General features: G+C 40.4%; 1 protein-coding gene across 2 annotated transcripts in view; it reads right to left on the bottom strand.

Annotated features, from left to right (window-relative positions):
- The window catches only part of UVRAG (UV radiation resistance associated), a 127,029-nt gene that overhangs the window by 37,994 nt on the left and 61,566 nt on the right, over positions 1–27,469 (bottom strand). For both annotated transcript variants that reach the window (XM_024205058.2, XM_024205050.2), the window contains one exon: positions 4,549–4,627. In XM_024205058.2, coding sequence (XP_024060826.2) covers positions 4,549–4,627 — 79 coding nt within the window. The remainder of the gene's footprint in view (positions 1–4,548; positions 4,628–27,469) is intronic.

Here is a 27,469-nt window from a genome sequence, read left to right as displayed (position 1 = left end):
CACACACACACACACACACACACACACACACACACACACACACACACACACACACACACACACACCAAAGTAGAGACTTTACAGATTTCAATAATGGGCATTTTTTACAGGAAGGCCATAGATGTGGCAATGGACCTTGTAGAAGGAGTGTTGTCCTATCCAGATAGAAGGCTGGGGCTCGCCTAACGTCAAGGCTGTGTTGCAGTGCCTCCTGGTTATCTCAATGTGGTTTGGGGTGGAAGACAGGCAGGTGAATGTGCTGACTGATATGGAACTTTGAAGAAACCTGAGCTTAGACGTTGGGGTGGGGTCATAGCGTGACCTTGTCCTTAAAAATACTGTGAGGAGGGGTATGCCATCAGGGACCCCGAACCCCATTCCTCCAATCCATCATGCAATGTGATGGTTATCAGGAATGCAGTCTTCTTTGACAAATGGAGCAGTGAATAGGTAGCCAGTGGTTCAAACAGTGGTTTTGTGAGGCAGCTAAGGACCAGATTGAGGTCTCATACCAGAATAGGGTGCTGAACTAGCAAAAAGATTTCCAAACCCTCTGAGGAATCTTCTTGTGGTTGGGTGGGCAAAGATGGAATAACCCTGTATTTAGGAGGGTTGTGTGTGTGTGGAAAGCCGTGATGGCTGCTAGGTGGACTCTTATGGAGCTCATCAATAATCCCAAGGTTTTCCAGAGTTACTAATTTAGCTCCTATGTCTAGAAGCAATGAGGTAATCAGTGAAACCTGCCTGAGGTCACACTACCTGGCAAACCTCATTCATTTTTGAGAAGACACGTAGCAAGTAGATTACTATTACACAGCAGGAAACATTCTTTTTAAATCCTCTGAGCAGGTAGTCTCTAATATTGTGAGCCATGACCAACCATGCTTTGAGATGAAGTACTGGGAGATTGGGGTGGAAAAATCTTCCTGCCTTCCTCGGAGAGGAGATGGGGAGCGATGTGACGAGTAAATCAGAGACCGAATGAGCAGCAGCATCAGGTAAGGAAAACACATTTGCCTGGGCCAGATCAGAAGTATTAGGATGACTCTGGTTTTGTCTCTTTATTTTGAGCATACCTTTGGCTATTAGGCATGCATATAGGAGAATTGACAACTATTGAAGGTGAAAAGCATCCCCCAGAGAACTGGTGATCCTATCCGCCAGCTGAACAGTAGTGGGTAAATTTCCTGTTTAAGTCTTTGGTGAATAAGTCTGAGGGGTGCCCCACTGACTAAATGTGGGGAAATAAACCCCACCATATTACACACTTGTGATCTTCAAAGAAGTGCCTGCTGAGTGCATCTGTAGTCACATTCTCAGCCCCTGAGAAATAGACCACTATGGTGATGATCTGGTTGTATATTACTCCTGGGGGAATTCTGCACTATTGTGCACGTGCATAATTAATGAGCACTGCAGATTTATATATTTTTTTTGGACAGAAATAAGCTTCTGCTAAAATGTTGCTGCAGTTTCACCTTTTCCCACCAGAGGGCACTGTGGCGATAGAACAAAGCGGCAGCTCCCTGCCAGTGAGGGAAGAGAAAGCCTGCAGTGCCTTCTTCGCAGCTGGCCAGGTCAGGAGACAAGGGCTATGGGGAGACAGACAGCGTGGGGTGCTGGGTCCAGACATGGGCTTATAAGGGCTAGTGGGGGAGGAGACACTGGGGCAGGGCTGAATGGGAGTGGAGGCACACGGCAACGGGGGGAGGGAGGTGCAGAGAGACATGGGGACAGGGGAGGGGGTACAGTGACACAGAGGGTGGCTGGGTAGAGGTACAGAGACATGGGGATGGGGAAGGAGTACAGGTTAGCCAATGGTCTGCATTTGATAATTTAATAATTACAACTTGATAAAGTAATAATCACATTCTACACAACTATTTCAGGGAATTGGCAGTGAACATAAAATGAGCATACTGGGTCAGACCAAAAGTCCATCTAGCCCAGTATCCTGTCTTCCAACAGGGGCCAGTGCCAGATGCTTCAAAGAAAATGAACAGAACAGAGCAACTGAGTGATCCATCCCATCATCCAGTCCCAGCATCTGCAGTTAAATTTAGGGACACACAGGGCACTGGGCTATGTCCCTGACCATACTGGTTAATAGCTATTGATGGACCCACAGTTAAAATACTTAACAGAAAAAAATTATAAAGGTCCTAATTTCTACTTCTTAAACCCTTCTTGTAGGATCACTATAATCAGGCTCAAAGGGAGCTAGACATTTCTGGGCTTCCTAATGGCAACTATCACAGAAGGAGAAAACTGCTCCATGTGCTTAGTAAGGGCTTTGGATTTTACAAATAAAAGGGAAAAATTCTGGGCCCAAAACCCATTTATGCTCAGATGAAAGCTATTATACGCATACAGAATTAAACACATGGTTTTGAATGGGAACTGACACAGCAAAGCATGTTTCCCAAATAATGCTTTACAAAACTAAATACTGATTTACTTATAAATTCCACCTGAATTTTCCTGAGTGCAAGATGCGGTTTCCATTCTTATTACCCTGTTTTACAAAACACCAGTTAATTTTTAGAGCAGCTTTGATTTCAGTAACTACGTATTATGGACCAGGTCTCCTCCTCACATACACAGAAACCTGGTGGAAAAAGTTACGAAGGCAGGAAGACTTGAGGGGAACCTTGCAGAATTTCCTTAAGAGGAAGAGGCTGGGTGTAATGCAAACTTGACAGGGGGCTAGACTTTCCACTCTCACAGATCACTAGGACCCACATGGAAAGGCGCCTCCTCAGACTTTGAGAACAGAGCTCTTTCCAGGACACTCCACTGGCTCTGCCACCCTGGCTCATGCAGCTTCACACAGCAGTCATGGAGGTGCCCCTGGGAAAGTTAAAGATCTGAACAGTATTAACTCTCAATGGAAAACTGGTTGGCCGACAGGAGTGTTGCTGTCGAATGTGGCCAGCTCCTTGCTCCCATTTAGACCCTACTGCCAACCCCAGGTTATTGGTGTTGCAAGAAGGGGGCAGAGGCAGCATTCTCGTTTCCCAGTTCCCCACTGACAAGTGTAAGTCCACCCACATCAGCTCCCTTCTGCATACACAAGACCCTCTGTTTGTTCCAGATGAACTAAACCCATCTTTGAATAATTTTCAGGTGTCTTAAGAGTTTGTAAAGCCCACTTGAATTTGACAGTCCCCAACTCTGCCCCCCAAAGCAGTACTTAAAAGGGACAAACTTATGATTCTTTCCCTTTAAATTTTAGTGGTTAAGGGTAAACTTACTATGTATATACCAAGTGCTTTAGTTTCCTGGGGGGGGGGGGGGAGTGTTCTACCTGCTGTTATGATGAAAAGTTCTATTGCCTATACAGACATACAGCCACATTATGTCTTCACTGACTTTTCTTTAGCTGCTTAACACACCAGTTATTTCATCAACCTCAATGGAAGATATCTGTAACTCTAGGAACAGGAACACTTTAAAATGAGACCTCTGTTCACATTCACAGAGATGATTTATGAAGACGAGTCACTGGGAATACTGGAAGACTGAACAGGACTACTATTTTAGTGGACCACATCTTCATTTAAGTGCAGGTACGCCAATAGTACTTTCATAAATCAAAACTTATACAAGTTATTCAGGAAGCAAAATTTACATAGCAAAAAAATCAAAGCGTAAAAAACCAGAATCATCACAGCACTTTTCCAGTACAAGGACATGACTTCTTAACAAGGAGTTTAAATTATTTAACAGAGATTAGCATAGGAATTAGCAACAGATATTAACATAGATTAGGATAAAACACTACCAAGAAGAGGGGGGGGGGAGAAGAGAGAAAACTGGTTAGGGTTGTAATATGGGAAAAGATCAAGAGTGAAAAATAAAGTTAATGATAGGAATAAAGTAAATACACCTCTACCCCGATATAACGCGACCCAATATAACACAAATTCAGATATAACGCGTTAAAGCAGTGCTCCGGGGGGGCGGGGCTGCGCACTCCAGCGGATCAAAGCAAGTTCGATATAACACGGTTTCACCTATAACGCGGTAAGATTTTTTGGCTTCCGAGGACAGCGTTATATTGGGGTAGAGGTGTAGATCTTCTGGAGCACATATGGTCTCTTCTCAGACTAATAATGTGAACATTTTTACAGTTTTTGTAGGACCACATCAAAAGTACAGTGTTCAGTTAAAGGCTGCATGATTTGAAAAAACAGAGATAACTTGTGAGCTGTTTTGGGCTTTGCACGATCGTCAGTATACAAAACAGGTGTAAAATAATCAAATCAATGGGTTTTTTGCTTAGCATACCATTTAAGGGCCATATACAGCACCATATAAGTGGCCCTTGAACAGTGCAAGTCCCAAGCGTCCAAGGATGCTCATTATGTCCGGCTGCATCGGACTGATGGTGGGCCTCTTGCAACAGCTCATGTCAGATGCAAAAAAACACTTGACAAAAGTGAGATGCACTCATTTAATACCGGCCACTGTGCAGACATCACATGGTAGAATGTCTCTCTAGGAATTTACCACGTCTTTCTGTAACAAGTCTCAAAATTTACCAACCTGTGCTATATTTTTGTTGAGAAGGTAAACTCCATAATCAAATTGAAGTCTCTCTCCTCCCTTTGGATACAGTGGAAACCTGAGGAGGAAGGGTCAGAAGAAAAAGTCAGATTTAGAAAGCACACATTCAATATTTTATCTTTAAAATTAGTCTGATTTAAGCAGAACCATTTGCTGAGATACCAGCAAGAACACTTCTGAGTGCAGGTAAATCCACAGCCTTCTGTTTCTGCAGACTCCCAATCCCAATGAATCTGCACAGTTTGCACACCTACTGCTCACCAATCCCACTTACACTTCATGCACTTTCTTCCATGAGATATTCTATATCTGGAAACCCTTCCTTGGCTTGGGCTGCCATGTTTCCATTGTCTCCTTTTTCAAGTGCCCCCCTGGAGCAAATGTCTTCCAAAGCTCTCCCCTCAAGGTCTTGTTTAGAACACCTAGTGCAATAGTGACTCTATATAGAGCCCACAACCATCATATTTCAAGGGGTTATTTCTGTTGTACAGTACGTAATAAGGGAAACACATTCTGTATGATCTCTAAATGCATACTGAGATTTAGATAATGGGAAAGTACATTGCACACAGGAATACTTTTGTATTAGAATCATCATGGCTAGTTGCTGGTTCTCAGCTGCTGCTTGTTATAAGAACCATCATTTTAGCCCCAATGTAAGTGAAGCCTATTCAAGTTTAACCTTCACTATTACTGTACGGTATTAACATCAGACATGCAAATTCTTAATAGAGATTTAAACGACTGTTCACGATGAAGCTGTTAATTTCACAATTTTAATCTTACTACTACATTCTTTCCTCATTTTGACTCTTCCTCACATTGCGTCTTGCCAGTTCGACTTTTACAGGCTGAGCTCATAGATTCTAAAACTGACATGTTAACCACTATCAATACTACCACGTACAAGTTTTTGCCTTTAAATTCAGTATCTTATAAGCTATCTACAACACATTCTAGAGATGTGATTACACAACCTCTATTTTGTTCTGACTTCAAAGGACTTCTTTACTACAGGCTCAGCCACTATTATTATTTGTGACATTTAAAAAGAATTTTAAAGAGCCATTAGAGCCAAATGTTAACAGGTCAATATTACGGGCAGATGAAATATTAAGACATCAGCTCCAAATTTTATGATACTTTCAAACTCTTAATGGGTCACTTCAAGTTGAGCACTATAAAGATCACCATAACTAGTATATCTAGCTCACCTTGCTTAATACATCTATAAATCCAAGCTGTCTGCAGCATAGGAAAATAAAAGTGCCTTTAAATTGAAGATGTATGCTGCAAAAAAAACTACCACTCAATATACTAAGTGCAAGATACAAATCAAAATTAGTTCATTTCAGTACCTACAGTTACACTACTTAACTGTAGCAGAATTTAGATTATAAAGTCTACAATTACAATTAACATAAAACTCATTCAGTCTTGACAATAAAACTGCTGTTAAAATACAAAGCATGTTTCATTACACGATAGCTCTCATTTTCAGTGACTTAACGAAATACTATATATTTTCTGTTAGAAATGGAAATCTCAATTAAAGGGAGATAGAAAAAGACAATATCAAGCACTTAAAGGTTTCTCTCCTGCACAATCAATTTCTTGTAAGGAACCCTTTAATGTCATTAAGATTAAACTTCTCTCCCTACCAGTTTTTTCCTTCTGACATTTGGCTAACATTCAAGATTCATTAGTCGGTGAAATGAGCTGGGGAAATATGAAGTTAATAAGATCTCTTGGTATATACTCATGTCATTACTATAATTCTGAATTCCTTGAATTTTAAACTGTAAGCCAGGGAATGTCTTGCCTATGTAAAGTGGCATGCACATTTTGGCACTATCTGATTTCTATGTGATCTTAGTTTTGTTCACCTCATCCTACCTCTACCCTTCCCTCTGTCTGTCACACATTTGTTGAACCTGGTCAAACTATACGCTCTTTGTGGCAGGGACCATGTCCTCTTATGTTTTTAAACAGTTCTTAGCGTGATGTGGCTGCAAATAATTACTATTGATGGCTGTCTGGTGGCCTACGTGAAGTGAATTTGTACTCCTAGCTCATAGTGAGCAATGCTGCTAAACGCATGCTCTCAATTTGCCATGCAGCCCAGAGTTAGTTTGTAGTTCATTAGGTTTTCAATTAAGTCTGTTCATCAATTCAGTTGCCATCCACCCAGAGACTAATATCTCCAAAGCCTGAAACATTAAGCATTGGGGGCCTACTAAAGCTCTTCCTATCAATTAATCATGTTTTCCTTCCAGACCTGCCTGCTATAATCTCTGCTCTTTACGCACTGATGCCTTGTTTGCATTTAGCGCCTTTAAAATAGAAAGCAAACCTATAAACTTGACTGAGTACTGACTCTGGGGAGGAGAATTCCAATGTTATAGGCAAAAGCATCATACGATAGATTGCCAGATTAGAAACAAGAAGGTTGTTAGTCAAAACTTGTTTTAACACCTGAATGCAGTACTTGTTTATGTTCAAATTCGCTTTTTTGGGGGTGGGATGGTGTTAATTTCACACAGAAGAGTCTTTATACAGGATTAGACTATGTTAAATTTGGAGTTGCCCACCCAGGGTCATTCTTGGGTGTGGTGAGATTTCAGTGTTTCCTAGTTCCCACATCAGGCATCAAAAGCAAGGCTACCAAACTATAAGAGATTGTACCAAGTCAATTTGTTTATATTTGTGTAGCTCAAATGTATCCTCCTGTATGATATTTGTATAGCCAAAAAAAAAAAAAAAAAGTGTGACTAGCCAGTAATAGTACTGCAGAAAAGGATCTGAGGAGTATAATGGATCACAAATTGAGTGACTGTATCACACCAAAAATGTGATGCAGTCACAAAAAGGTTAATATTCTGGGGTGTATTAACAGGAATGTTACAGGCAATAATTGTTCAGGTCTACTCGGACTGGTGGAGACTGAACTGGATTACTGTGTCCAGTTTTAGGCATCACACCTCAGACAGATTTGGATAAACTGGAGAGCAACAAAATGATAAAGAGCAGGGCTGTCAAACGATTAAAAAAATAATCGCTATTAATTGCGCTGTTAAACAATAGAATACCATTTATTTAAATATTTTTGGATTTTTACACATTTTTAAATATACTGATTTCAATTATAATAGAATACAAAGGGTATTGTGCTCACTTTATATTTATTTTTGATTACAAATATTTGCACTGTAAAAAACAAAAGAAATAGTATGTTTCAATACATCTAATACAAGTACTATAGTGCAATCTCTTTATCATGAAAGTTGAACTTACAAATGTAGAATTATGTACAAAAACATAACTACATTCAAAAATAAAACAATGTAAAACTTTAGAGCCTACAAGTCCACTCAGTCATATTTCTTGTTCAGCCAATCGCTCAGACAAAGACGTTTGTTTACATTTGCAGGAGATAATGCTGCCCGCTTCTTGTTCACAATGTCACCTGAAAGCAAGAACAGGCATTCGCATGGCACTTTCGTAGCCAGCATCACAAGATATTTACATGCCCAATGCGCTAAAGATTCATATGTCCCTTCATGCTTCAACCACCATTCAAGGTGTCCATACTGATAACAATCCAAAGCAGTGCTGACCGACGCATGTTCATTTTCATCAGCTGAATCAAATGCCACCACAGAAGGTTGAGTTTCTTTTTTGGTAGTTTGGGTTCTGTAGTTTCCTCATCGGAGCTTTGCTCTTTTAAGACATCTGAAAACATGCTCCACACCTCATCCCTCTCAGATTTTGGAAAGCACTTCAGATTCTTAAACCCTGGGTCAAGTGCTGTAGCTATCTTTAGAAATTTAACATTGGTACCTTGTTTGCGTTGTCAAATCTGTAGCGGAAGTGTTCTTAAAATGAACAACGTGCTGAATCATCATCTGAGACTACTATATCATGAAATATATGGCAGAATGCGGGTAAAATAGAGCCAGAGACATACAATTCTCCCCCTGAGTAGTTCAGTCACAAATTTAATTAATGCATTATTTTTTGAACAAGCGTCATCAGCATGGAAGCATATCCTCTGGAATGGCGGCCGAAGCATGAAGGGGCATACGAATGTTTAGCATACCTAGCACATAGATAACTTGCCATGCCAGCTACAAAAGTCCCATGAGAATGCCTGTTCTCGCTTTCTAGTGACATTGTAAATAAGAAGTGGGCAGTATTATCTCCCGTGAATGTAAACAAACTTGTTTGTCTTAGTGATTGGCTGAACGAGAAGTAGGACTGAGTGGACTTGTAGGCTCTAAAGTTTTGCATTGTTTTGTTTTTGAGTGCAGTTATGTAACAAAAAAAATTTACATTTGTAAGTTGCACTTTCACGATAAAGAAATTGCATTATGGTACTTGTATGAGGTGAATTGAAAAATACTGTTTCTTTTGTTTATCATTTTTACAGTGCAAATATTTGTAATAAAAATATAGTCCGCAGCATACACTGTATTCTGTGTTGTAATTGAAATCAATATATTTGAAAAGTAGAAAACATCCAAAAATATTTAATAAATTTCAATTGGTATTCTATCGTTTAACAGTGAGATTAAAACTGTGATTAATCGCGATTAATTTTTTTTTAAATCACGGTTAATTTTTTTTTAGTTAATCGCGTGAGTTAAATGCGATTAATCGACAGCCCTAATAAAAAGTTTAGGAAAAGGTGACCTATAAGTAAAAGATAAATTGGGCATGTTTAGTCTTGAGAAAAGATGACTGGGCAGGAGGGGACAGGATAACAGTCTTCAACTACATTAAGGGCTGTTATAAAGAGGACAGCGATCAACTGTTCTCCATGTCAACTGAAGGTAGGACAAGAAGTAATGGACTTAATCTGCAGCAAAGGAGATTTAGGTTAGATAGTGGGGGGGGGGGGGAGAAACCTTTTTAAACTATACGGGTAGTTAAGCTCTGGAATAGACTTCCAAGGGATGTTGTGGAATTCCCATCATTGGAGGTTAAGGACAGGTTAGACAAAAAAACAAAACAAAACCAAACATGTCAGGGATGGTCTAGGTATACTTGGTCCTGCCTCAGCATGGGAGAATGACTAGATGACCTTTTGAGATCCCTTCCAGACCTGCATTTCTATGATTTTATGTTTAATTTTAGAAAGTATTCCACAGACTTCAGAATCAAGAAGCAGAGCTGATTACAATAAGAACAAACAGCAGACACTGTTTCTTTTAAGAGTGCGTTACTCAAATTTAGTATACGAACAGATGCACTTTTTAATACTATTAAGTATCAACAATTATTTCTCCACACAGGAAATAACCGGCTTTAAGAGTTGTGGGGATCAAAGCAAAGTTCAAATTAAAACTATTTGGCCTGATTTTAGATGACAGCATGGCAAAAGACTAGAGCCACTTTGTATGACCAGGTCTAGCAACTAGAATGTATTTGAGTTTGGAGGGGGGGGGGGAAGTTTATATAATCTCAGTTCTCACTCCCACAGGAGTCAGACACACTGAAAATGAGACTATGAGTATCATTGGCATGATACTCCAAACACAACAAACAGAATGCACACTTAACAGGAACAATACTTCATTTTAATTTACTTGTAAGACAGATTGTGGCCAGAAAACTGGGACAGCCAAGAGATAAGAAATCTTCCCCTCTCCTTCAATCTAGAAGAGGCAGGGGGATTGGAGACAGATACCAACATTAGCAAATACCACTTTATACCTGACTAGTACTAGAGTGTCTCCAATTTAAAAACTGAGGGTAGGTCTATACTGCAATGAAAAACCCATGGCTGGCCCGTGCCAGCTGACTCGGGTTCACGGGGCTCAGGCTGCGGGGCTGTTACATTGCAGTGTACACGTCTGGGCTCGGGCTGGAGCCCGGGTTCTAGGTCTCTCCCACCTCACAGGGTCCTAGAGCCTGGGCTGCAGCAGGAGCCCTGAAGTCTACACTGAAATGAAACAGCCCCATACCCCAAGCCCCACAGGCCTGAGTCAGCTGGCATGGGCCTGCCACAGGTGTCCAGCTGCAGTGTAGACACACCCAGAGTTAAGCTCCACTACACCCATGTCAAAGGTAAGAATCCTATTTTTAAAAGATGGGAAACTGAGGCTGAGGTCATGTGATTTGTGCAAGGTCATCTAAGCTGGGAATGATCTAGATCTAACACCCAAGACTTATTTACCCACAAGATTGTCCCTTCCATAAGTTAGAATTGGCAAAAGTGCCTGACTATATTTTGCAATAGCACCACAATATTTTGTTAAGTTTTAATGCTGTGAAGACCTCTTGTAACATGGATAGCACAATGCTTCAAACAGCATGCACAGAATATTTGAAAACCTTTCCAATCTTCACAAAAGCAACATAATTGCCACTTTCATTGGTTTCATCATTTTTAGGTCCACAGCTACTCTGCCAAGTGAAATCTTAGGAAGCCATTTCTTAAAAATTAGTTTTCACTTTTAGCAAGCATTTGCCAAATGAATACATCTGGTAATGCAGTGTAGGTGTTAGGTGTACAGCTGCATGCTAACTTTGTCAAATGCTAACTGTTTAAAGGGATAGTTTTATATATTAAGCCATATTTTTAATTGGCAATGGCATTTTCAGAATTTAGGGCAAGATCTTACATTGTCAACATAGGTTTAAAAGCCCTTCTACAAAATACAAGGTAGAGAAATTCAATATATGCAGTAAAAATCACAACTTGGAAAGCTAAATGAGGCTGGATACGGTCACTTCAACTCCAGTAGAACAGTTAAGATGTAATCAGTGAAACAGAAGTATCCAAGCTAAGCCAAGGTAGATATTTGAATATTTACTTTCTAGTTCTTAAGGCACCCTTTCCTATCTGAGGGTGCCTTAAAAGCTAAAAAAGCTTTCATGATTTGGTGACTATACATGACCTAAAAAGCTTTCATGATTTGGTGTCTATATTAGATTTCTAGCTGCTGTTGGATGATCAGAAAGCAGCAGTGTCCAGAAATGCTTTTTACCATCTGCAGCTGGCCTCTGCAATCGTTTCTTCCTGATGCAGGCCTTACTACTGTGATACTACACCTCAAGAATAGATTGCTGCAACGTGCTCTACATGGGACTACAGTTCAGGATAATATGGGCATTTAAACTAGGTCGGAATATAGCAGCCTGCCTATTACGTGATGCTTCTGAGTTGCAGCAAGTCACTGGTGCTCCATATCCTTCACCATCTACCTACTGGTGTCCAGATTTGGTATATGGTGCTTGTCATCTCTACAAGGCCTAAATGGCTTCAAACTTTGCTATTTGGGATACCGCCTCTTTCCTTGTGCCAGACCAAGATCAAAGGCACCTGAACTGGGTCCCTCTCAGGTTCCACAGTGCTCTTTGAGAGGGGCCCTCCAGCTCTGGAACAAGTTTCTTCCCCTCAGTCTAAAAACAGCACAAGTCTACTGACCTTCATGGCAAGCTATAAGGCACAACTATTTTTCTCCAGAGGAAGTAATCACCCCATGCCTCTCCAGAAGACACCTGGCAGAATGTCTTGTGTCAAACTGTAAAATGGTCAGACACTTGTTATGGTGGGTGAGCGAGGGGAGAAAAATTCCAAAGCAGAAGGTCTTCCATCAAAGTGGCCTGCCCTCTGACATTTAAATCAAGGGACTGAATGTCCCCTTGGTACACAAAAGAACTGGGGACATGCAGACAGACTGAGGTAGCCAGGAACCAGAGCACAAAGTTTTATAGATCAAAAGTTAGCGTCTCGTATTGCAATCATAAGACAATGAAGTTGGACTTAGAGTAACATGCTCTATTAATAAAGAAACAGAAGAAAAATGGAGAAGCAAATACCCACACTGAGGTAAGGTAGGAGTCAAAGGTTTTGGTAGCAACATAAAATCTCTCCCACAAAGATTTCCCAAAATAAATCTTAAAAACCAACTGTCCACAAAGGCTGCATACTATACCAACAAGTTACTGCTTATATTGCAGAATACTTATTCAAATCTAATTTAATATCATTGCTGAAATTTTTCCATGAGTTCATGAAACAAACTTGTTTTTAAGCCAATTGTCTAATTGCATATTTTCGTTAAGAAGCAGCTAAGTATTTTGTACAATAGCAAAGTATTCAAAATAAAAAGAGTAAGATTTTCTAAAGCAGATGTGCTTCACCCGTGGAATATCTGTCCTGGGAAATCAGTAGTTTTATTGGTGTCATGTGCTTTCAGATCTCAAGTTTGTAAAAAAGTTGAGACATGCCCATACTAATTTCTGTTTTAAGCACTGTTCTGAGACCACCGTTGTTAGTCTAATTGTATTCATTAACTGTGTCATAATCAATCATAATTACCAACTGATTCTCATCTTTGAGCTCTTTTTTTGGGCTGACCTAGATGAGTACTTACCAGTCACTGAAACCTCATTTATTTTACAGCCTCATATCTGTTATTGGGCTAATCTGTACCTGTTCAACATCACACAGCAGCTTAAATATTTGAGTAACCTGCAGTAAATCTCCACAGGACTGTTTGGTCAGTCAGATGTTAACTGTTAAGTAAACCTAAGAGGATCTATACTCCATAAATTTATTTCAGACACTAAGGTTGCTCTTATGAGTTCTCAAGTCCAAACATCTTTATAGCTAGATTTTGTGATTTATGAACTCCTCATTTTGTATCCAAAAAGATCACAAATGTGACAATATACTGGTGACTGATTTTTACTGTATATAAGCACCTGCCTTTAATACAAACTCTGTTTTAAAAGTTTAAGCAATTGCTTGATTTTTAACTGCCTTCATCTGTTTCCAATTTGGCATTAAAACATATGGTTTGGATTTTTTTTATTCTCTTCTAATCAGTCCTTTTCCCCATGTCCCAAACTGCACTGAAGAAAACCTATGCAAGGAACTTGAAATCTCAAAATTTAATCTCCACCAAAAATGGTCTTTGGACAAGCCTGAAGTGAAATAGTGACATTTCTGATCATTTCTAAAAGCTAGTTTACTACAGATTGACATGTGGCACGTTTAAAGAAGGTCTGTATTAAATCCCAATGGGGTTTCAAATGAATTAACTTAGAATAGATGGTTGTGGGAATGTATAATCAGTCTGTGGAATTCACTACTGCTAAAAGTCAAATACTGAGACTGAATTTTCAAATGGCTGGAAAGTTCCAGATACTCTAACATCTATAGCTATGCTAGTTAAGTTAAAATGTAATAACAGATTTCCTGCAGACATCTGCCTACCTGCTATGGCGTTGAACAGATGCCTAGGTATAAAGGTTGCCTCCCTATTTCCTTTAGGGCACTAGGTACAGGCCACTGTCAGAGACAGGCTGTATCAGACTCGAATTAACTATTGTGCAACTGCAGTATGGGAAACTCTACATTAGTCTTTGGGCATGTCTACACTGCACCACAGTTTGGATTAAGGGGGTGTAAATTGCCAAGTGCATCAAAAAGTTGCGCTCCAACTGCGGACATGGATGGTGTAAACTAAAAAGGTACATAGTTCATGTTGTCCTCTTTCAAAGACGATGTTAATGTGAACTGAGTACCTTTTAGTTTGCACCAGCAGTGTCTCTACAGAGCAGTTAGAGCGCAACTCTTCGGCGTGCTCTGTAATTCACACCCGTGCTCTGCACTGCAGCCTTTGAAAGAAGGTAGTGAATTTAGTGCTTGTGAACGTGGGAAGCTAGTAATATTTATTTGGTGCCATGAAGCGTTAGGTATCCAATTCTAAAATTTTGGCCCTAGTATCAGACACTGAAAGTGAGCGGATTGTCAGAGGCGCTGAGCCTACCACTGATAGTCAGCAAGAAAAGTAATACCTTTCTACCTACGTGGCCACTCAAAACTAACAACATATACTGAATACTCATCAACAAGATGAGACCAACAATTCACAGACGTTAATAGATAAAAAATAGTGAGCTACTAGCTGTCAAGTGAACAGGCTAAATTAACTGACGTAATGCATGGAATCACTCACTCAGCTCTAGTTATCTGCATCACAAAAGTAGAGTCCACCAAAAATAAAAAATGAACCCCACATTACTTTATGCTTTTTACAATTACAAAATCTGTATCTGTCCCCTAGATTTTGAACTCACCCTCCAATCCACCCGTTTAGACTTGTGTTCTGTTGTAAACCAACAGCTTTGCTCCATTACTTAACTCTTTTCAGAAACATTTGACTATATGTCAGGCTACGTAGAATAAAAATATTGGGCTTGATTTTCCACTCTGTTGCAAGACATGAAATTGGTTTAATTCCGTTGATTCCAGTGGAATCAACGGCATAACTGAATGGAGAGAGTCAGGCATCTAGAGTCACTCTTTTTAAAACAAAATCTGCATGGAAACTGTGCCTCACACATGCCTATCAAATTATGTTCAATTATAACGAGGGTGAATTCTGGGCTTAAACCAACTAACCTAATGTCCTCCCAGGGCTAGGGAAATAGTCTGCCCAGTCCTGTTAAAGACAGACTGCATCTATAAATATCCAAGAATGCCAGGTCCCTGAGTTGAGTAGTTTAAATCCAAAATCTGAGTAGTTTAAAATTGCTATAATCTTTGCTTATTTGTTCTGAGCCTGAAAATCTGATTGCTTTGATTATGGTATAATTTAAGAATTAAGTTTAAGTGGGTCACAGCAATTCTCATTTAAATGTGTGATTTCATATATCCACTTTTGGGAAAGATTGCTAATTTTTCCTCTCTCTTTTAAATGTGTTCTGTTCATTGTTTTATGAAGGAATACTATACCTATAGCTGGGTGGAGAATGGCAATTCTGTTCTGGAGGATTTTGAATGCTGGTTGAATTCCAATTTGGAACAAAATCGAAACATTTAGAAATCCTCCACACAATGGATTTACCGTCCACTGCCCAGCTCTACTGGGAGCCCTGGCCCTGGGAGCTCAGGCTGCCAAGAAGCCAGGAGGCAGGAAACTGGAAGCTGGGGCTCTCATCTTCCCACCAGCCCATGAAGAGGGATGCTAAGGAGCCAGGTGAGTGAGCTCGCAGGTAACCAGCCTGGCAGGTAGGAAGGGTTCCATCGGAAACACACCTGCTTTCCGGTGGAATTTCATCAAAACCTGTCTCCACACAACCTCTTGACTTTGATGAATTGGCAAATTCTAATGAAAAATGCTTTATTATTTTTTTTCGAACTAGCTCCATTTATGTCATTTTCTGCACTTGCACTTCAACTACTTTCAGAATTACTGCTGAGTACTTCCACTAACAAGGCTGACAATTAAAATGGCTTTATAGAAATTATATAAAAATTAATAAAAACGTATAGAATAATACAACTGCTCAAGAGGTCATCTAGTCCAGTGCCCTGGGCCAAGGCAGAACCAAGCATCTATTGACCATCCCTGACAGATGTTTGTCTAATCCAGGGGTTCTCAAACTGGGGGTCAGGACCCCTCAGGGGATCACTAGGTTATTACATGGATCACAAGCTGTCAGCCTCCACCTCAAACCCCACTTTGCCTCCAGCATTTATAATGGTGTTAAATATAATATTAAAATGTGATTTTAATATAAGGGGAGTTGCACTCAGAGGCTTGCTATGTGAAAGGGGTCACCAGTACAAAAGTTTGAGAACCACTGATCTAACCTGTGTGGAAGCAGAGAAAGAACTGACAGGAAGGGGATTGCAATGCATGACAGTTTGTTAGCAAGAGTCAGGCTAACTGTAACCCTAATAACGCGAGATTTGTAGAAGCGAGGATTGTGTGAGGCGAGTGGGAAAGAACTGTGTGAGAAGTTGTTGCGACCTTGTGTAGATAATGTGTAGATAATATGGAATGTAGACTACAGTCTAAACAAGTGAGAAAAATAAGATATCAGGATGACCTATGTATAAACAAAATGCAGCTGTTGCTTATTATTATCTGTAACAAAAGGTATAAATGCTTGCTGTAATTGTTTACCTGTTGAGAGACCTGCCTAGGAGGGGGAGACCCTGTGTCCTAGTGCACTCTCTCCCTCTACGTAATTGCAAGAGAAAATAAAGTATCTGACTTTGCTGTACCCAACCAAAAGAGTGAGAACTGTGTTTTTCTCCGACACCTGTCTTTAAAAACCTCCAACGATGGAGGTTTCACAACCTCCCTTGGAAACCTATTCCATCACTTAACTATTGTTATAATTAGAAAGTTGTTCCTACTATCACCTAAATCTCCCTTCCTGCAGATTAAGCCCATTACTACTTGGACACAAGGAGACAACTAATCACCATCCTGCATAACAGCCCTTAATGTATTTGAAGGTTTATCAGGTTCCCTCTCAGTCTTTTCTTAAAACTAAACATGCCTAGTAGGGTTTTTTTTTCAAACCTTTCCTCATATAAGGTGAACAGATGTCCCGATTTTATAGGGACAGTCCCGATTTTAGGGTCTTTTTCTTATATAGGCTATTATCTCCCACCCCCATCCCGATTTTTCACATTTGCTGTCTGGTCACCCTATCCTCATAGTTCAGAGAAGAGTAACAAAAATGATAAAATGTTTGGAAAACCTAAACACACTCCAATTTATCCATGTCTTTCTTAAAGTGTGGCACTCAGAACTGGACACAACAGGCCAGTAACCCTGTCAACAAAGCAAGTTAGGTTGGTTTGATCTTAAAAATTCATGTTGGCTATTACTTATAACCATATTATCTTCTAGGTGCTTACAATCTGGTTGTTTAATAATGTGTTCCAATATTTTTCCAGGTATCAAAGTTGGGATGACTGGTCTATAATTCCTCAGGTCCTCTTTGTTTCCCCTTTCAGATAGATATTATGTTCACTCTTCTCCAATCCTCTGGGACCTCACCTGTCCATTGGTTCTCAAAGAAAACTGGTAATGATTTCAAGATTGCTACAGCTAGTTCTTTAAGTACGATTTCATCGGGTCCTGCAGGCTTGAGTATATCTAAAGAAGGTTGGTGGTGATTGGACATCTAACATAGTGAATGCCAGTGAAAATGAGGTAGGAGCAGAGTATAAAATAGGGAAAGTCAAAAATTACTTAGACAAGTTAGAGGTCTTCAAATCACCAGGGCCTGATGAAATGCATCCTAGAATACTCAAGGAGCTGACTGAGGAGATATCTGAGCAATTAATTATATTTGAAAAGTCATGGAAGACATTCCAGAAGACTAGAAAAGGGCAAATGAAGTGCTCATCTATAAAAAGGGAAATAAGGACAATCCGGGGAATTACAGACCAGTCAGCTTATCTTCTGTACCCAGAAAGATAATGGAGCAAATAATTAAGCAATCAATTTGCAAACACCTGGAAGATAATAAGGTGATAAACAGTCAGCATGGATTTGTCAAGAACAAATGGTGTCAAATCAACTTGATAGCTTTCTTTGACAGGGTAACAAACCTTGTGGATAGGGGGCAGCGGTAAATGTGGTATATCTTGACTTTAGTAAGGCTTCTGATACTGTCTCAAACAAACTAGGGAAATAGAACCTAGATGGAGCTACTACAAGGTGGGTGCATAACTGGTTGGAAGAGCGTTCCCAGAGAGTAGTTATCAGTGGTTCACAGTCATGCTGGAAGGGCATAATGAGTGGGGTCTTTGGGTCCGGTTCTGTTCAAATCTTCGTCTTTGATTTAGATAATGGCATATAGAGTACACTTACAAAGTTTGCAGACGATACTAAGCAGGGAGGGGTTGCAAGTGCTTTGGAGGATAGGATTGGGACAAAATTGGAGAAATTTTCTGAAGTAAATAGGATGAAACTCAATAAGGACAAATGCAAAGTCCTCCACTTAGGAAGGAACAATCAGTTGCACACATACAATGGGAAATGACTGCCTAGGAAGGAGTTCTGCAGAAAGGGATCTGGGGGGGTCATAGTGGATCACAAACTAAATATGACTCAGTGTAACACTGTTGCAAAAAAAGCAAACATCATTCTGGAATGTATTAGCAGGAGTATTGTAAGCAAGACACGAGAAGTAATTCTTCCGCTCTACTCTGCACTGATTAGGCCTCAACTGGAGTATTGTGTCCAGTTCTGGGCGCCACATTTCAGGAAAGATGTGGACAAATTGGAGAAAGTGCAGAGAAGAGCAACAAAAATGACTAATGGTCTAGAAAACAGGACCTATGAGGGAAGACTGAAAAAATTGTGTTTGTTTAGTTTGGAGAAGAGAAGACCGAGAGGGGACACGATAATTTTCAAGTACATAAAAGGTTGTTACAAGGAGGAGGGAGAAAAATTGTTGTTCTTAACCTCTGAGGACAGGACAAGAAGCAATGGGCTTAAATTGCAGCAAGGGTGGTTTAGGTTGGACATTAGGAAAAGCTTACTAACTGTCAGAGTGGTTAAGCACTGGAATAAATTGCCTAGGGAGGTTGTGGAATGTCCATCATTGGGGATTTAAGAGTAGGTTGGACATACACATGTCAGGGATGGTCTAGATAATACTTAATCCTGCCTTGAGTGCAGGGAACTGGACTAGGTGACCTCTTGAAGTCCCTTCAAGTTCTATGACAAATGTATCTAAATATTCTTTAAATTGTTCTTTCCCTAGAGCAGGGATCGGCACCCTGGTGGGCCAGGCCAGTTTGTTTACCTGCCGCGTCCGCAGGTTCAGCCAATCGGGGCTCCCACTGGCAGCGGTTCACCGTTCCAGGCCAATGGGGGCTGCGGAAAGCGGTACGGGCCGAGGGATGTGCTGGCCACTGCTTCCCGCCGCCCCCATTGGCCTGGTGCAGCGAACCACGGCCAGTGGGAGCCGCGATCAGCCAAACCTGCGGACGCGGCAGGTAAACAAACCGGCCCGGCCCACCAGGGTGGCAAAGGTTGCCGATCTCTGCCCTAGAGGGTCAGCTTGTGTTCCTTCTCCTTTGTCGTTAATATTAATTGTGTTAAGTATCTGGTCACCATTAACCTTTTTAGTGAAGGCTGAAGCAAAACAGGCATTAAAAACCTCAGCCGTCTTGATGTTGCCTATCATTAGTTCTCCTCCCCCTACACTTTCCTTTGTCATTCTCTTGGCTCAATGTATTTAAAGAACCTCATTTTATCACCGAAATGTCCCTTGCTAGGTATAACTCATTTTATCCATTAGCCCTTCTGATTTTGTCCCTACATGCTTGTGCTAGTTTTTTGTGCTCATCCTTCGCAATCTATCCATGTTTCCCCTTTTTAATAGGATTCCTTTTTGATTATCAGGTCATTAAAGAGCTGATGGAACGATACTTGCCTCCTACTATTTGTACCATCATCATCTTTCCTTCTCATCAGCATAGTTTTCTGATGCACCTTTAATATTGTCCCTTTGAGAAACTGCCAGCTCTCCTGAACTCCTTTATCCGTTAGATTTTCTTCCCATGGGACCTCACCTACTAGTTCTGAATTTGTTAGTGTGCTTTTTTCAAGTCCACTGTCCTGCTCTACTATTCTGCTGCTCTCACTCCCTCCTTTCCTTAGCTTCATGAAACCTATCATGTTACCCAGATTGACTTCCATCTTCAGATTTGTAACCATGTTAGTCAGAATCAAGTATAAAATGACTGACCCTTGGTTATTTCCTCCACCTTCTGAAACAAGAAGTTGTCCTCAATACATTTCGAGAACATATTGGATTTTTTGTGTTTTGCCATATTACTTTTCCAACACGTCTGGGTAGTTAGAGTCCCCCATCATTACCAGGTCTTGTGTATTGGATATTTATTAAAGAAATGCCTCATCCACCTCTTTCTCCTGATTTGGTGGTCTATAGGAGACTCCTACCATGACATCACCCCTGTTGCCCTCCTCCTCATGTCCCCTCCGTTATCTTCCCTCAGACTCTCAACTGGTCTGCCACACACCTCCTTCTGGACTTTAGAACTATATATATATTCTTGACATACAATGTAATGCCTCCTCTCCCTTCTCCCTGCCTGTCCTTCTTGACCATGCTATACCCCTCTACACCAATACTGCAATCATGAGATTTATCCCACCAAGTCTCTGATACCATTTCCAGTTCTTCCTGGAAAAGGTGACAACTACAGTAATGTATTGAGCATCTCTCTTGTCTTTATGACTTTCCATTAATGTCTGGCTTCTACTAAGTTCTGAGTAGATCATCGCAAAGAGACAGCTGCAGACCGCTTTAAAAGTGAAAACTGAACATGCCTTTGCCTGCAGATGTCTAAGATTTCCTCACAGCTGTTTGTGAATCCCTGTGACTCAGATGGTTTGAGCCAGATTTTTTCTCCTTCTCCCATTTCCTCCAACCTCATATCTTCACACGTCTCATGAGGAAGTTTAAAAAAAAAAAACCTCCCGTAGTAGACTTTCATCACCTTAGATTAGGCAATGCTAGCTATTCACCATTCACCCATCCCTAGCAAGTGCATAAGGCCTCTGCTGAAATATCTTTAAGGACTTTAAATCCATTTACTATTTATTCTGAAGTTCTAATAAAGAAACATGATTTGAAGATATTCTCCTTTTACTCCTGGGCATCACATATATTCAGAGAGGAGACAAGTTTCCTTTGTGAACTGTCTAGGAGGTGTAAAGGGATGTAAAAGCATCCAAACAAATCCAACTGAGAAGTAACTGCAAAAGTGTATTGCACTAGCCTAGCTTCTCACAAGCTACTTTGAGATAAAGAAACCAAAATTTGCAATTTCAAGTTTTCCCAGGTTGATTTAGTGCTATGATTACATTTACAGTTTAAAATTTCACATGTATCAAAGTATTAGTTGAATACTTGCAGACAGCAGCAAAATACAAGTTTCACACATGTACTTCTATAAGAAACGGGCAACAATTGTTTGATACTAATAAACTAGATTGAGCATATCTTAAAATTAAGTATGTTACTTGCAAGCTAAGAGAAAAAGAAAATTGAAGATGTGTATAACCTCCAATTCTGAAAATGTAGGTGGTGCAGTACATACAGTTATAATTAAGGTAACTCCAAACCTTCCATTATAAAACTATGTTTTTCCAATTGTTTATAACCTTGCCAAATTTTAATTGCTCAGGCTGACATTCTAATGCTTCCCCCACCCTTTAACATTTCAGTTAAAACAGTTCAGTTGATTCCAAAAAGGCAAAGGAAAATGCATTTTTGCGCCCAGGTGAAAAGAATGCTTACAATCATTTCATTGAGACACACTAACGCCTGCATGCTTTGAACTGCATGTAGGAACTTTAGACGGGCGGGGATGGGTGGGGGGAAGAGAGGGGACTGCCTATGTATCATGGATGTTCCTTTTTCCAATCAGTGGAAGTTTGCCCAAATTTGGCAAGTTTTAAGCCTCTGGTGCTTAGAATCTGGTAGCTAAATTATCTGAAGAGTCCATCTGCACTGAGCATGCACTATTCCCCCGCAGCTCCTACTTGCCAACCAATCTGCACATCACCACGCCCTTAGTGACTGAACATGCTCTGCCTAAGGGCTCCATTATCTGTCCTGACAGCCCAGGGCTGATGATATGCGAGGCACAGGAACTGAGAGCAGGGATACTGTCTTCCCTCTGCTCTCAATGCTCCTCTTGCTGGTGCCCAGGTTCAGCAGGAGAAGCAAGTGTCTACATTCATCTGATGTCAGCAAATAATTAAACTCACTTCGTGTCACTACCCCAGAAGATAACCTACTATTGCTACCAGTTACTCCACTAATTCAAGAGATAGGACTGATGTTGTGTATCTAATGATCCCAACCCATATGGAGGTGAGGGAAGGGGGGGGAAGAGAGAGAAGGGGTCAATATAGTTCCATATAAAATTTGTTTTTCCAATCTTTTTTAAGCTTGGGAAATTATAGATAAACTGTTAAAATAATGTTAAGGTTGAAAGTCAAGCGCTCAAAAGTTGGGAAATGCCAGAATTAGTTGTCTATAAAACCTTTATAGAGCCGCCTTACACATATACATTTTTATGACAGAACGTGATCACATAATTAAAGATTATCTTTTCCAAAGGATCTTTGACCTCATTCAGTGCACAGGGTGGAGGACGCTTGCTGAAGGGGTAGCTATTTCTTTTTATCCTCATTTGATGTGTGGTCCCAGGCATTATTTACTATATACTATACAGAATTTCCTCATGGGTTTCCTACAGTGCTCTCATCTTACTATTTCCATTCCTTACAAACAAAACAGTCATTAATCTTCACAACACCCAAGCAAGGTGAGGCATTGGTATTTTCTCCCATTATAAACACTGGGAACCGAGGCACTGAAATGAAAGTCAAAATTGACCAGTGTCAAATAATTTTGGGCACCTTTTATAGCACTACATATATGAAGAGTGGCTAGTGCAGAAGGACATACTCTATTCCAAGGAGCCCTGATTGACGAAGTAGGCAGAAAGGGAAGCTTGCACTGGACGACTGGGAAGAAATCCTACCCCGGACTTCCTGCTGCCAGAAAGCCTCCCCAGTGGAGGGGAAGAATGTCATTCCATACTGAAGGTGGGATTGGCTGCAGGCCATTTGATTGCCCTTGGGCCAATCATTTGGCAGAGGGCTAGAAAGAACAGGCTGAGGCTTCAGTACATGTTGCTGTTTGTTGCTAGTGGAAGGAGCAGTCCCAAACAGTCTGAACTTGCAGCTAAGGGGATCAGCCCAGTAAGCAGGCTGGGGCATGACTACGACCAGGATAAGACATCAGCCTAGACCCAGAAGAGTCCTGATCAGCACAGTAACCACAGGGATGGATGCCTGGCATTGCAGCAGAGGTCTGAACTCAGCAGCCCATGATCGCACTGTTCCCAAGCACCAGCAACTGCCACGAGGGGTGAAAGGTACCATGTTTAAGACTAAGATGGGGAACTTTTGGACTCAATCAGCTTAGACAGCTTTAACCTGTTCATTAATAGTACCCAGTCTCCAACACCCGAATAGAGGTGTATGTGTGATTTCCTATAGGGCCCCTCCAATACTAACTGAGGGTTTGTCTGTGCTCAGATGTGTTCATTGCTGAGCGCTTTTGTTTCTGGGGTTACTTCCTGCCTCCCTCAAGATGGTGGAAGCGAACCAAGGGGTTTAGGTCTAGTCAGAGGTGAATGGTGTTCTTTAGGCACACGGCTTTGGATTTGGAAACTATTCAATCAACCCAACAGTGCCCTCACCACAAATATATTGCAGCGTTCCAGGTGACCTCAGTTGCATGTTATCAACACTTCTGTAAATCAGACCCCAGGGATGTCAACTTAGATTCACTGTGCTCCTCATTTTCAGTGTACGACGTTTCGGCTAATGGAACTTGTCCAGTGACACCCAAACTCTTTGGCTGAGGCAGGGACAGAATCCAGTTCTTCAGGGTAGCATTCAGCTGCCTTATCCAAGAGACCATTCTTTCCTACCATTCCTTGTCTCATTCACCACACAGCATCCAGTTTCTGCAACAAATGAGACTGCGGTCCTACAAATAGCCTCATTAACTACGCAACCCTGGTTCTCTCCAGAGCACTGTCCATCTTGTGAATGAGACACTATACCATATAAAAACATGAAGAGGGGGAGAATTGAACTGAGGTATCTTCCTTGAAATCTATGGGCTCCTAGCTAGCAAAGGTAGCTATTAGGCTAAAATTGTGGTCAGATGAACTACCATTCATACATGGTAGACTTTTTTTTTTTTTTTTTTTTTTTAAACATGAGGCACCTAGATACTATTGCAATCATGACATAATTACAGAAATGAAATCTAAATGCAGGAGCTATTACAAAGAAAAAGAAAAAGAAACCCTCCTGTACTTTTCAGCAAGTCAGGTGCTACCCGTCTCTATAAAATCCAGAAGCAGACTAATAAAAGTGTTACATGCAAGTATAAGAATGTGTGACAAATATTAAAGCTATGGATTAAAAGCACACCTACAAGTAGAGGAGAGAAAGTGTTGTGCTTCTATTTCTCATAGTAGTGCCAAGAAGTTTAAATTGGTTATTTATTCAGCACCATCAGCATGGCGGACACTGGAGAGAAGAAAACACCATACTGTCCCTAGAAGCTTAAAATCTTAGACAGACAGTCCAATCCAAATAAACGAAGGATACATAATTTAAGCCCAAACTTCAAGCAGCGTGGGGCTCTTTATTTTTAAGATACTTTCTGTACTTTCAAGAGGATTGTTGAAAGACACTATTGAAGAAATATGGTTTAAGGAGGTATTTAATAAAAACTGCATTCTTTTCTAAAACCATTGAGGTAAGATAGTTCTATAAACTGAAACTGAGAAATTTCTGTGAGGGAACTTATCTGTTGACACAATATTACAAGGCTAGATGTAATATATGAAGGAGGGAGCAGTTAGAATATATCATGGAAACACCATAACTTTAACACTTCTGTTTATGATTTCAAAGTTGGCTCTTTGTTGAAGACCAGTGGCTGATATTTTCATACTTTATCTCTAGTAGTTGGGGAGATATACAAGTGTTAGGTCAACCCTGTAGCCTCCTGCTTATTTTACAGCTGATCTTTCTTTCAATATAGTGGTAAAGTAGTCTCATACTTTCCTAAGACCATAAGTGGTCTGGATCATCCACTTTAAGAAATAAAGTACTTTTATTTGCAATTGCCGAGATGCTTGCTATATTAAATAGTGTGTACACATTTTAGAACGAATATTTACCCAAGAGAAACAGGTCTGTCATGTAAGTGTTTAGGTACTATTTACGAAGTTTATTTTAGGAACTTGAAATAAGTATTACTTGCATCCATTAGTTTGTTATTATAATATTAAGTTTTTAAATAGACTAAATCCAAAACCACCCAAACCCTTTTTTTTAAAATTAGTGTAACAAAAACATCTCCCCCATCCTTGAAACAGAACCTTTTAAAAACCCTTCATTTTGATACTACAGGCAAAGTTTCAGCCCCAAATAAAATATGAATCTAAATTAGAACCACTTCAAGCCAAATATTTAATAAGTCACCCTAAATGTGATGCCAACAAGAGGTGCTATATGTTACATCTGCCAAGTATGAAGAAAGCCATGCCAGAATTACTCAATAGTACCTTGCACTGAAGTTGAACAACTGTCTTTTAATAAAAGCCTACTAACACACACTAAGTGTTGGATTCTGTTGCACATTTAATCACCATGTATTTCAACTAGACGTGTATGAAAAGAAAGCAGGTAGGGCAGAGGGAAAGCAACTGCAAGTTAAGATACTAAAACTAACTATAGTGCCACCAGCTACCAAGACTGCAGTGCCCAGAAAGATGGCAGGACAGAGAGGTCTCATCTATTCTTAATCTGCCCCTCTAATACTGGAGGCTGACTCTTAGGACCTCGGACAGAGCCAACCGAGGAGGAATAGAGTTTACTGAATATGTTGGGGAAAGGGTTAATACCAGAGGGTGTTTTTGGAGTACTGCAAGCTAAATCTCTCCCTCTTTGGAAACGTATTGTGGAATATAAAAAAGTGTTGAATTCATGAGGGCTAGGGGAAAAAAATATCATTTAGATAAATAATCTGATTGAGTATAACTGGCTCAAACTCAAAACACCGTGACCTGAAGAACTTTAAGTCCTATTGGCAGATATTTGAAGGATGGAAGGAAATTGGTTTAGACTTTAAACACAGTTCTCCCCACTTGCATGAGAAATCTGTTGAAAGCCAGCTCCAGTATTTGCTTCTCAACCTTAATTAAAATCTGGATAAAGGATAGTTGTGTGGTTAAAAAATTAGAGTAAGACTCAGGAGATCTGAATTCACATCAGGCTTTGTTAGACTTCCTGGATGACCTTGGGCAAGTTACTACACCTGTATCACTCCCTTTAACTGTAAAATGGGGATAATTATTCTTCTCCCACCCTTTGTTTAAATAGCAAGATCTTTGAAGCAGGGTCTGTATTTACTAAGATACACAGTGCCTTAGCACAGTAGGGCCCATGTATCTTAAATATATGGAAAATAACACAGCGGGGCACAGACCATCCAATAAGTTCTTGGACTGCATTGCAGACAACTTTTTAGTTCAGAAGGTTGAAAAAGCTACTGGGGGAAAAGCTGTTCTAGACTTGATTTTAACAAATGGAGGAACTTGTTGAGAATTTGAAAGTAGAAGGCAGCTTGGGTGAAAGTGATCATGAAATCATAGAGTTTACAATTCTAAGGAAGGGTAGAAGAGAGTACAGCAAAATAGAGACAATGGATTTCAGGAAGGCAGATTTTGGTAAGCTCAGAGAGCTGATCGGTAAGGTCCCATGGGAATCAAAACTGAGGGGAAAAACAACTGAGGAGAGTTGGCAGTTTTTCAAAGGGACACTATTAAGGGCCCAAAATCAAGCTATTCCGCTGAGGAAAGATAGGAAATGTGGCAAACGACCTCCTTGGCTTAACCACGAGATCTTGCATGATCTAAAAAATAAAAAGGAGTCATATAAAAAATGGAAACTAGGACAGATTACAAAGGATGAATATAGGCAAACAACACTGGAATGCAGGGGCAAGATTAGAAAGGCAAAGGCACAAAATGAGCTCAAACTGGCTACGGGAATAAAGGGAAATAAGAAGACTTTTTATCAATACATTAGAAGCAAGAGGAAGACCAAGGACAGGGTAGGCCCACTGCTCAGTGAGGAGGGAGATACACTAACAGGAAACTTGGAAATGGCAGACATGCTTAATGACTTCTTTGTTTCGGTCTTCCCCGAGAAGTCTGAAGGAATGACTAACATAGTGAGTACTAATGGGAAGGGGGTAGGTTTAGCAGACAAAATAAAAAAAAGAACAAGTTAAAAATCACTTAGAAAAGTTAGATGCCTGCAAGTCACCAGGGCCTGATGAAATGCATCCTACAATATTCAAGGAGCTAATAGAGGAGGTATCTGAGCCTCTAGCTATTATCTTTGGAAAATCATGGGAGACAGGAGAGATTCCAGAAGACTGGAAAAGGGCAAATATAGTGCCCATCTATAAAAAGGGAAATAAAAACAAC

Source organism: Terrapene carolina, unplaced genomic scaffold (assembly GCF_002925995.2).
Source record: "Terrapene carolina triunguis isolate 2854851 unplaced genomic scaffold, T_m_triunguis-2.0 Scaffold97, whole genome shotgun sequence".
In the NCBI taxonomy this organism is placed as follows: Eukaryota; Metazoa; Chordata; order Testudines; family Emydidae; genus Terrapene; species Terrapene triunguis.
The sequence above is the reverse complement of the archived record's forward strand: the minus strand, read 5'-3'. Positions and strand labels throughout refer to the sequence as shown.